This window comes from Giraffa tippelskirchi, chromosome 3, assembly GCF_054371585.1.
Source record: "Giraffa tippelskirchi isolate mGirTip1 chromosome 3, T2T-mGirTip1v1.2.pri, whole genome shotgun sequence".
Taxonomy (NCBI): Eukaryota; Metazoa; Chordata; class Mammalia; order Artiodactyla; family Giraffidae; genus Giraffa; species Giraffa tippelskirchi.
This window is the reverse complement of record NC_137277.1, coordinates 61,287,792-61,300,093: the sequence shown is the minus strand read 5'-3', so window position 1 is coordinate 61,300,093 and position 12,302 is coordinate 61,287,792. Positions and strand designations below refer to the sequence as shown.

Sequence of the window (12,302 nt, the reverse complement as noted above, 5' to 3'; positions counted from 1 at the left end):
AACCTTTTTATAAGGTCCTTTTTATAGGACTTTTTAATAAAAATGCTTCCTAAGTCATATTTAAAACAGAACACAAACACTACTTAGCTAAATAGTATCAATCACACGAAGATCTTTTAAAACTTGCCTTGTGACCTGAATCAAATTTGCTAACAGCATTTTGGTGGGCCATTTGGCTTTTTTGTACATGTGTGAAAATTACGTGACAAGAAAAAAAAATGTCAGAAAGCAAAAAGATTGCTTACACTTGTGATAATCAAGGTGAACCGACTGCATAAGGGGTATAGAAATCAGACCCCAAGGAGCCCAAACCTTAGAAAATCAGTTACTAGCAACAGCAAAAGTTACCCATAATGTTAACCGCAGTTTCTCACACATAAATGATTTTCCATTTCTCTTGAGTTCACAATGGCTAAGTCACCTTCAAATACACTTTTCTGTATTTTTTTCCCACCTTTAACAACCTCCTCAACAGTAAAAGGTAGCAAAAGAAATGCTAGATTTCTGTGATAAGAAGACCCCATGGACATTACAAACTCTTCTACAAACTAAGGAGGAGCTTATCACGGGGGTGGGGGGGAGAGGAAAGGAGGGATGCTGGTGTGAGAATGGGAATCATAGTTCAGCATTTCTATGCAGGAGCTAGGATTCTTAGCCAGGAAGCCCTAGTAAGATTAATTATTGATTTTCTCATAAACCACTTAAGTGATTGTTGTTTATTTTTCCTTACAAGATGATAAATGTCTGATTTTACTTTTGATAAAAAGATTTTCACTTTCTTGAGGTTAAAAGAAGCCCCAGTAAAGAGGTTTCTGAGAGGAAGAATTTCCCAGCATGATATTTAGGGGCAGCAAACACTGTTTTCTGACCTTCCTTCATGGGCTTCCAAGGGATAGGACCTCAGGAAACATCCAGGGAGTACAAATAAGTAATCAGAAGCATGGGAATTGGCTGGGTAGAGAGAAAAAGCATGATTAAGACATATTTGTTAGCAATAGACCTGAAGTCTGTGATATTATTCCTGGGTGGAAAGACAGACTCATCACAGAGATCAAGGACTGAAAGTTTGGCTTTCAGAATCAACATCTCCCCTATCCTCAACTTCACAATGGAAGAAACATGGCTACTTACCTTCCTGCCCCCAGTGTTGATGCGAAGGGGTGTCAGAAAGGGATCAAAGATCATATGACTAGTCTCTATGTTGACTGGCGACTGCCGTTTTCCCACAGAACAAAGATTCCAAGCTGAGTTCACCAATCCCCAGAAAGAAGGAACTAGAAACAGGAAAAAAAAAAAAAGTAGAATCAAGCTGGGTGGAAGGCTGGGGAAACAACGTAATAAGAATTATGGCACGAGAGTCATAGAATCAGAGAGCCATACAATGTTTCCCACCCATAGACATCCTTGGATGTCATTATGGCAGTTTCCTGGCCTGAATCTTGGTCAACTTCTCTAAATCTTACCTTCATGATGTCTTAAGATCAGAGATTCTTATTTCAGACCCACTGATCCTGTGGCCTCTTTGATGAGTACAGTCAATATTAATACCTTAATAAGAAGATGGCATAGACCAGCCACATCATCTGTTCATATTGAGGTGCACTAAATATTTAGCAACTCCTAGCTGATACTTTGCTTCTTTGTTTGACAGGAATGATATAGGAATCAACCTTGTCCTAGAAAGTAGCATTCAACATATACAAGGTATTATTCTATACGTTGTCAAGACCAAACTGAGGAGTGAGTTATTTTATGAACCCCCCAATCAATATCAGGGGGCTTCCCAGGTAGCTCAGTGATAAAGAATCCATTCGCCGATGCAGGGACTCGGGGTCAACTCCTGGATGAGAATGATCCCCTGGAGGAGGAGATGGCAATCCACTCTAGTATTCTTGCCTGGAGGATCCCATGGAGGGAGGAGACTGGCAGGCTACAGTCTGAAGGTCGAAAAGAATCGGACACAACTGAGCAACTGAGCATGCATGCATGCAATGAATGCCAAACAACAGCTTGGTAACTTGACTTAATGTAACATCAGCTGAAGAATGTGTTCATTGATAAGCAGAAAAGGATGGAATTGAGTGCTGAATGGAAATATCCAAAAGGAAACAATCCACTTATCTTCAGTGTCGCATTAAAGAATCTATTAAATAAATTTCTGCCCTATTTCCAGTCCTATTTTACTCTGTTTAAGAAAGTTACCAGAATAGTAGTGTAGCTAACCTACTAATTTTATATCAGTGATGATAAGAAGCTGTATCTTCAAACTTTCCCTGCCCCCTTAGTGTCTCTTTGGATCCATGCATCATGCCTCTGAGATTATATGGTCATCATTCATTCATCCATCCACTGCATCCATCAGCAGTACAGTGAAATATTATTGCATGTCCATCACTGGGTTAGGTTGAATTTTGAAGGCAGATACATGTAAGAACAATTACCATACTGGGGGTAGGGAACAGTATGCGGTTAAGTCAAGTGTATATAAAACTCTAGAAGAGGGGCACCAAAGCCTGCAGCAGAGGAAGTAAAGAACATGAGCTTAACAATATAAAGTCACTACCCTCTCAAAAATTCCTACTCTCTCAGGAACCCAAACTTAATACAGCCTTTAATTTACAGCAGTCATCATTCCTTCCCATGTCATGGGTGAAGAAAACAGGCAAGAGAGGAATATGGCAAATATCTGAAAAAGATACTATGAAAGAGAAAAGTATTGGGCTGGACAGTATGTCTAATCTCATCTAAATTCAAAATTCTATAACCCTTTTAACTGTTACAGAAATTATTGTGTAGAAGTGGGAGAAGAGATAAAAACAATTTTCTTAGCGAATTAGAAGAATGTTTCAACATCAAAATCAGGTGGACTTTACTGTGAAATATGGCAAATAACTTAATTTGGATAAACCCATGGTAATAAGCCTCTGGTAACTCCATTCCTTTAAATTTAAAAAGTTTGAATTAACTTTCCAGTTATAACAGATTTTCAAAATGGCAGCAATGACCAGGGTTTCAGAAGGAGAAAGAGAAGGGCGAGGAGGGGAAGAAGTATATAGGAGAATATGTACATGTTGTTCCTTGGCACTTTCATTTCCCATCATTATTTAAGCTATTTTATCACTGGAAGTCACTTTAACATTAGAAGGTACCGTGACATAGCATAATTAAAAATTTAAGGAAGCTCTTGCATTAAGCTGCTGCTGCTGCTGCTAAGCCGCTTCAGTCGTGTCCGACTCTGTGCGACCCCACAGACGGCAGCCCACTAGGCTCTGCCTTCCCCGGGATTCTCCAGGCAAGAATACTGGCGTTAAGAATATATTAAATATATATATATTTATAACTATATAAACTATCATCTCTATATATAACCTATCATCTCTAAAATGCTCTTTTAAATTCACTGAATTTTATACTTATTTCTCAATCATTTCAAGCTTATAAAAATAGAGCCTCCATCAGTGCATATCCCTACCTGTTTTTGTCAGTGATGTACATAAACATGGCCAATGTGAAGATCCTGGGGATATATTCATGGCACTGCCACAAATTATCTATGGCCTCAGACATAGGCTGAATAATAGACTCCTCCAAAGATGTCCACATCCTAACCCCAGAACCTGTGAATGAGTTACCTTATGTTGTAAAATGTACTGGGCAGAAATTACTAAAACTAATTAATCAAGTATTAATTATTACTAATAAGCATCTTGAGATGCATAGATTACAGCGTTGGGATTATCTGAGCCCAACATAATAACAAGGGTCTATTTTCAGAGAGAGGTGTAGAAAGGTCACAGATACAGAGAAAATATTTAAGGATGGAAAGAGAGGTCAGAGATGTCGGGAGAAGAGTAAGAAAACATGAGCCAGTGAACACAGTTGGCCTCTACAAGCTGGAATAGGCAAAGCAACAGATTCTTCCCCTAGAGCCTCCAAAAGGAATACCAGCTTGCTGACACTGAGACTCATTTCAGACTTCTCACTTCCAGAACTTTAAGATAATACATCTGTGTTGTTTTATGTCACTAAGTTGCTATTGTTTGTCAGAACCACAACAGAAAACTAATACAATTCCCTTTCCTATGATGTCTTAGGGACCTTCCTTGGAAGGCAGATGCGGGATAAACAGCTAACATCTGGTACATATTGCATTTCAAATACTCGCATGAAAATTATTAACAAAAATAATCCAACCCCATAAATGCATTGTGCTGCTATTTTATGGTAGCGTGGGTGGGCAGATGCTACTGTGTTTCATTAATAAACTTCACACCTCCAAACGTACCCCCATAAAAACACAAACAGTGGAAGTTTTATACGAACATCTGGTTTGCTTTTATTGGGCATAGCATTCTTCATGACAAAAAGTTTCAGGGTTTTATATATCCACTTCACACTGAAGCCTGTCTGTCTGGTTCTAACTACATGCTTAGACAATTGAGAACCACTCTTTCTTGTTCAAGTGTGCCATTAGCTTCACTCCTGAAAGGGTATCAAAGTTTATTCACCACTGGATTGCTCATTTTAAATCAGCCTGAAATTAGTGATCTTTCAGAAACCGAAGCCACCTTAGAGGTCATCTAATCTAAATGACTACAATGAAACGAAGGCCATAAGGGGAGGGCATGTCCTCAGCTCAAATCCACACAGCCAGGGAGAGACAGAGAAGGACAGAGTAAGCATCGGTACTCAGGTCTCAAGACTCAAACTGCTCAAAATCCCTTGTTCCCTAGCAAGTTTCATACATGACCAGATTACCAAAATGAGGGTTTCAGTGTTAAGTTGTTGTTGTGGCCATTGTAAAACTTTTGCTGCCGTTTTTCTTTTGGTAAAGCAAGAGGAACATGAATGTCTAGACTCCAGTTGAAATCAATTTCAAATGCAAAAGTTCAAATCAATTGCTTTAAATATCAACAATTGCAAATAAAGTTAGGACTTCAGAAAACCATTCAACTATAGGTGGGTAGAAAAAGCTTTTAATTCAGGCAAGAGAAGATGTGTTTCATCTGCAGGGCCCCAAGAAGACCTAATGGGGATGACTGCTCATGAAGAGCTGGACTAGTCCAGATGAGAGGTCAGTGCTCTTAGAATCACTGTATGTGTTGAGACATAATTAATATGTCAAACCAGTCCAGGAACCTCAGGTGAAAAAAAGACCTAGGATAGGTCTACAAATGCGGTGTTAATCTAGGTTCTAAGGAAATGCTATAGGAGAAAGGCTGTGAAAACAGAAGCAAGGGGTGCCCATACTTATTAGAGCATGGGAATGAGCCTGTGGATTTTACCTGCAGAGCAAAGCTAGAGGAAAATTACTTTATAATATTTTGATGGTTTTTGTCACACATCAACATGAATTGGCCAAAGGTATACATATGTCCCCTCACTCTTAAACCTCCATCCCAACTCCCTACCTATCCCAACCCTCTAGGTTGTCACAGAGCACCTGCTTTGGGTTCCCTGCATCATACATCAAACTCCCACTGGCTATCTATTTTACATATAGTAATGTGTATGTTTAAACACTTTCTCTCAAATCATCCCACCCTCTCCTTGCCCCTATCCTTTGCTGCCCTTTAAGTAAGATCCTCAGTAATATCTTTCTAGATTCCATATATGTGTGTTAACATACCATGATATTTGTCTTTCTCTTTCTGACTTACTTTACTCTGTATAATAGGCTCTGTTTGTTTATTTAGTAATGGCAATCTAACAGGGAGCATGGAATTTCACTGATTTAATTTGCATTTCTTAACTACTGCTAAGGATGAGTATCTTTTCATATGCTCATTAGCTATTTTCATTTCTCTTTTGATCATATTCTTCATGTATTTTTTTCTGCACTATTTATGCTTTTATGTGACTTTTACCTATCATTTGGATTCTAGAAATATTAGTTCTCTGTCACATGCTATAAATATTTTCTCCTATCCTATTATTTAACTTTTAAGTTCATTTTTGGCATTTGTTTATCTAGGCATTTTTTAAATTTTATATGGTTGGATTTATCCATCTTTTTGTGAATAAGATTCTGTGTTTTCTGTATTATTTCATATTGCATAATCAACTAGAGTATATAGGCATTTTTCTAAATGTTAAAAATATTTTATTGTTATAATTTCTACAATTTTATCTTATACTATGACACAGAGGTTTAAGATTTTTCCCAGACATAAAGTGAATAATGCCATTATTATTAATTAAATAAATGATCATTTGTGACCAAATTGAGTGTTACTTTTATCACATATTAAGTTTCCATATACATTACATTAGATTTTTTCCATTTTTTCTGGATTATCCAAACTATATTTATATTCCTATTGTCAGTGCCATATTGTTTTGAGTACAGTAAAATTTAAGATAATTTATGAGATCAGGCTTCCTGCTCTCTTTCCCCTGCTATCTTTAAAGGACCATAAATATTCCAGGGAAATTTGCTAGAATTAGTGACTCTAGGAACTTAACTATTCTAAATTCTGAAAAATTTACCAACATGCTGTTGGACAACAATTCCATATAAATTCAAACATCTGGTGAAACACTTAAAATCCTGCAAAACATGTGGATATCTCAGAATACAGTGCCCTTTATCCACATCTAGTTGAGTGCCCTATATTCATATCCATACTGTAAACTTTCTCTCCCTCTAATTCTCACTCTGTCTTTATGTATGCACAAAATTACCTATTATACACATATCAAAAGTTGGCAAATTGTGAGATCCCTGCTGCCCAGATGTGTGTGAAGATGAGTAGTCATCTGCAATTCAGTGTGTTCACATTCATGTAATCTTACAGAAATCTCCAGCAGTTTCAGTCTGTCTTGACTTTGGCAGGTATTTAAGGCATTTTCATTACCATTTGCAAAAGTAAGGGCTTTATTATCTTCAGAATGCATTAGGAAAATTAATCTTCATGCCATCACTGAATCCTGGGACCCAAATACAGTGGAATCAGTCTCTAAACAGGGGACAAAAAAACACAAATGATCTATTGATCTTTTCCCAGTTCTGCACTGGGATGGATTGTCCAATAAGCCTGCATGTATTTTCTGTTGAGATGCTAGATTTAGCTTCTATAACATAGTGACTTCTATCAACACATTTAACTTCTCTTCTTAACATTCCTATTTGACTCTTGATCACCATGCTTCCTATTAGCAAGCAAGAAAACATGCAGGCATTCATTAGCTGTAGATCTCTGAAGTGAAGTGAAGTTGCTCAGTCATGTCCGACTCTTTGTGACCCCATGGACTGTAGCCTACAAGGCTCCTCTGTCCATGAAATTTTCCAGACAAGAGTACTGGAGTGGGTTGCCATTTTCTTCTCCAGGGGTTCTTCCCAACCCAGGGATCAAACCCGGGTCTACTGCATTGCAAGCAGACGCTTTAGCATCTGAGCTCTATCATCCCCCAAAATCTTACCAAAGATAAAATCTGGGTGAGTTCTCTGCTCTGGAATGATTCTTGTCCAACCTAGATACCACTAGCCTAATCCAGATTCCCAATGGCATGTACTTTACTTTTTGCAACAATTCCTTAGATAAATTTCCAAACTCCAGGGAATGTTCCACATCACAAATGGCATGAGAGCTGAGCATACAAGGAAGAACCATGACTGGAAAATGGGCTACATCTGTGGTTCACAACAGAATTTAGTACACAATAAGATCAATATAATATTACTGTTGCCTTTAGCTCTAGAACTCTGATTCTATGCTATCATTACACTCTCTGTTCTCATTCCAATGTTTGGCACACACAACAATTCAACAACTACTTAATAGGGCAGAGAGAATGAAAACCACAATTACAAAAAAACCAATCAAAATGATCACATGGATCACAGCTATATGTAACTTAAAGAAACTATGAGCTATGTTGTGTAGGGTCACCCAAGATGGACGGGTCATGATGGAGAGTCCTGACAAAATGTGGTATATTGGATAAGAGAATGGCAAGGAAATTCAGCATTCTTGCCTTGAGAACCCCGTGAACAGCATGAAAAGGTAAAAAGACATGACACTAAAAGACATACCTCCGGGACAATAGGTGTCCTATATGCTACTAGAGAAGAGCAGACAAATAGCTCAAGAAGGAATGAAGAGGCTGAGCCAAAGCAGAAACAACAGCCTGTTGTGGAGGCATATGGTGGTGAAAATAAACTCTGAGGCTGTAAGGAACAATATTGCATAGAACCTGGAATGTTAGGTTCATGAATCAAGGTAAATTGGAAGTGGTAAAACAGGAGATGGCAAGAGTGAATTTTGACATGTTAATCATCAGTGAATGAAAATGGATGTGAATGGGCATATTTAAAGTAGATGAACATTATATCTAATACTTTGAGCAAGAATCACTTAGAAAAATTGGAGTAACCCTCATAGTGAGCAAAAGAGCCTGAAATGCAGAACTTGGGTGCAATCTCAAAAAATGACAGAATGATCTTGGTTCGTTTAAAAGGCAAACATTCAGCATCACAGTAATCCAAGTTTACGCCCCAACCACTAGTGCCAAAGAATACAAAGTTTAATAGTTCTAAGCAGACCTAGAAGACCTTCTAGAACTAACACCAAAAAAAGTTGTCCTTTTCATCATAGGGGACTGGAATTCAAAAGGATATCTGGAGTAATAGGCAAGTTTGGCCTTGGAGTACAAAATGATGCAGGGCAAAAGCTAATAGAGTGTTGCCAAGAGAATGCACTGGTCATAGCAAACACTCTCTTCCAACAACACAAGAGATGGTTCAACACATGGACACCACCAGATAGTCAACTCCAATTTCAGATTAGTTATATTTTTGCAGCTGAAAATGGAAAAGCTCTATAGAATCAGCAAAAACAAGACTGGGAGCTGACTGTCACTCAGATCATGAACTTATTGCCAAATTCAGACTTAAAATAAATAAAGTAGGGAAAAACACTGGGCCATTTAGGTTGACCTAAATCAAATTCCTTTTGGTTATACAGTGGAAGTGACAAGTAGCTTCAATGGATTAGATCTGATAAACAGCCAGAAGAAATACAGATGGAAGTTTGTAACATTGTACAGAAAGTGGTGATCAAAACCAGCCCCAAGGAAAAGAAATGCAGAAAGACAAAATGGTTGTCTGAGTAAGTATTACTACAGCTGAGAAAAGAGATGAGAAAGACAAAGGAAAAAAGTAAAGATATACCCATCTCAATGCAGAGCTCCAAAGAACAGCAAGGAGAGATAAGAAAGGCTTCTGAAGTGAACAGTGCAAAGAAATAGAGGAAACAAATAGAATGGAACAGACGAGATCTCTTCAAGAAAATTAGAAAGATACCAAGGTAATATTTCATGCAAAAATGGACACAATAAAGGACAGAAATGGTGTGGATGTAACAGAACACAAGATATTAAGAAGAGGTGGCAAGAATACACAAAAGAACTATAGATTCTACTGAGATGGATGAAACTGGAGCCCATTATACAGAGTGAAGTAAGCCAGAAAGAAAAACAACAATACAGTATACTAATGCATATATATGGAATTTGAAAGATGGTAACGATAACCCTATATGCGAGACAGGATAAGAGACACAGATGCATGGAACAATTTTATGGACTCTGAGGGAGAAGGTGAGGGTGGGACGTTCTGGGAGAATAGCATTGAAACATGTATATTATCATATGTGAAACAGAACACCATTCCATGTTCGATGCATGTGACAAGGGCTCAGGGCCGGGGCAATGGGATGATCCAGAAGGATGGGATGGGGAGGGAGGTGGGTGGGTGGTCCAGGAAAGGGAACACATGTAAACCCATGGCTGATTCATGTCAATGTATGGCAAAAACTATTACAATATTGTAAAGTAATTAGCCCCCAACTAAAATAAAAAAAATTATATAAAAAAAAAAAAGAACTATAGAGAAAACATCTTAATGACCCAGATATCCACAATAGTGTGATCACTCACCTAGAGCTGGACATCCTGGAATGTGAAGTCAAGTGGGCCTTAGGAAGCATTGCTATGAGCAAAGCTAGTGGAGGTGATGGAATTCCAGCCGAGCTACTTCAAATCTTAATGATGATGCTGTTGAACTACTGCATTCAGGAAATTTGTAGGAAATTTCAAAAACTCAGCAGTGGCCATAGGACTGGAAAAGGTCAATTTTCATTCCAATCCCAAAGAAAGGCAATGCCAAAGAATGTTCAAATTACCACACAATTGAACTCATTCCACATGCTCTCAAGGCAATGCTCAAAATCCTTCAAGCTAGGTTTCAACAATATGTGAGACAAGAACTTCCAGATGTACAAGCTAGATTTAGAAAAGGCAGAGGAACCCGAGATCAAATTGCCAATATCTGTTGGAGCATAGAAAAAGCACTGGAATTCAAGAAAAACATCTACTTCTGCTTCATTGACTATACTAAAGCCTTTGACCATGTGGATCACAACAAACTGTGGAAAATTCTTAAAGAGATGGGAATACTGGACCACTTTACCTGTCACCTGAGAAACCTGTATGCAGGTCCAGAAGCAATAGTTAGAACTGTATGTGGAACTATGGACTGGTTCACAACTGGGAAAGGAGGATGTCAAAGCTGTGCATTGTCATCCTACTTATTTAATTTATATGCAGAGTACATCACACAAAGTCCGAGATGGATGTAGTTCAAGCTGGCATCAAAATTGCCAGGAGAAATATCAGTAACCTCAGATATGCAAATGACACCACCCCTCTGGCAGAAAGTGAAGAACTAAAGAGCCCCTTGATGAAGGTGAAAGAGAAGAGTGAAAAGTGGCTTAAGCCTCAACATTAGAAGCTAAGATCATGGCCTCTTGTCCCATCACTTAAAGGCAAACAGATGGGGAAAGAATGAAAACAATGACAGACTTTATTTTCTTGGGCTCCAAAATCACCGTGGACACTGCCATTAAATTAAAAGACGCTTCCTCCTTGAAAGAAACACTATGACAAATGTAGACAGTGTATTAAAATCAGAGATATCACTTTACTGACAAATGTCAACATAGCCAAAGTTAAGGTTTTTCCAGTAATCATGTACAGATGTGAAACCTGGACCATAAAGAAAGCTTTGCACTGAAAAAGTGATGCCTTCCAACCGTGGTTTTGGATAAGACTTTTGATAGTCCTTTGGACAGCAAGGATATTAAATCAATTAATCTTAATGGAAATTATCCCTGAATATTCATTGGAAGGACTGATACTAAAGCTGAAACTCCAGTATTTTGGCCATCTAATGCAAAGAGCCAACTCATTGGAAAAGACCTTGATGTTTGGAAAGATTGAAGGCAGAAGGAGAAGGGGATAACAGAGAATGAGATGGTTGGATGGCATCACTGATTCAATGAACATGAGTTTGAGTGAACTCTGGGAGATAGTGAAGGACAGGGAAGCCTGGGATGCTGCAGTCCATTGGGCCGCAAACAGCCAGACACAACTGAACAACAACTTATCAAATGGGTGATAGATAAATGGATGGATCAGAGAAAACAGGACCATGCTGTCTGTTTCACATCTTATTTTCTCCCTAGCGCTTCTCATATTACAGTCCTTCAATATAGTTTGTGGAATGAACAGATGTGTATCATTCTGCTTCATTTCTATTTCAACAGCATAGTGCACTCAATCCTACCTCTGGGCTTCTTTTCCCTCAAGCTTCACTGAGGTACAATTGACAAATAAAAGTTGTAAACATTTAGGTTGTACAGCATAATTTTTATGATGTACAATGTGATGACTTGATATATATATATACATACTGTAAATATATATATACTGTAATATATATATATACTGTAAAATGATTACCAGAACCGTGTTAATTAACACACCTGTACCTTTACTTTTTAAAGTGAGAAACCTTGAGATCTACTTTCTTAGCAAATTTAAAGGATTCAATACAGAGTTGTTGACTATAATCATCATGTTGTACATTAGATCCCAGAATCTATTTGTCTTATAACTGTATGTGTGTAATCTTCAATTTACATGTCCCCATTCTTCAGCTGCTGTTCTGTTCTATAGGTCTATGAGTTTGAATTTTTAGGTTTCACATTTTTATTCTTCTTTTGTCTCTTGACCTTCTCCAATCAAATCATATACATTCTACAATTGCTAATTTAAATCTTAGTCCTTCCATAAATCATCCTTTACTGGTTAAGTCATCACTCTAGATTTCTAGAGAAGTTGGTAAGATGCCACATAATTTCACACTTAATTATGCATGGTTATATTGTTCAATGTTTTGTAAATTTATTAATATCATTTACTAAGTAGAAGCAGCAGAAGCGTGGCGGCTGTGAAGGTCC

General features: G+C 37.9%; 1 protein-coding gene across 1 annotated transcript in view; it reads right to left on the bottom strand.

Moving 5' to 3' along the window:
• Nucleotides 1-12,302, bottom strand: part of CA10 (carbonic anhydrase 10 (inactive)) — an 859,345-nt gene that overhangs the window by 525,108 nt on the left and 321,935 nt on the right. Inside the window, exon 3 of the mRNA XM_081576112.1 lies at nucleotides 1,132-1,274. Within this exon, the coding sequence (XP_081432238.1) occupies nucleotides 1,132-1,274 (143 nt within the window). The remainder of the gene's footprint in view (nucleotides 1-1,131; nucleotides 1,275-12,302) is intronic.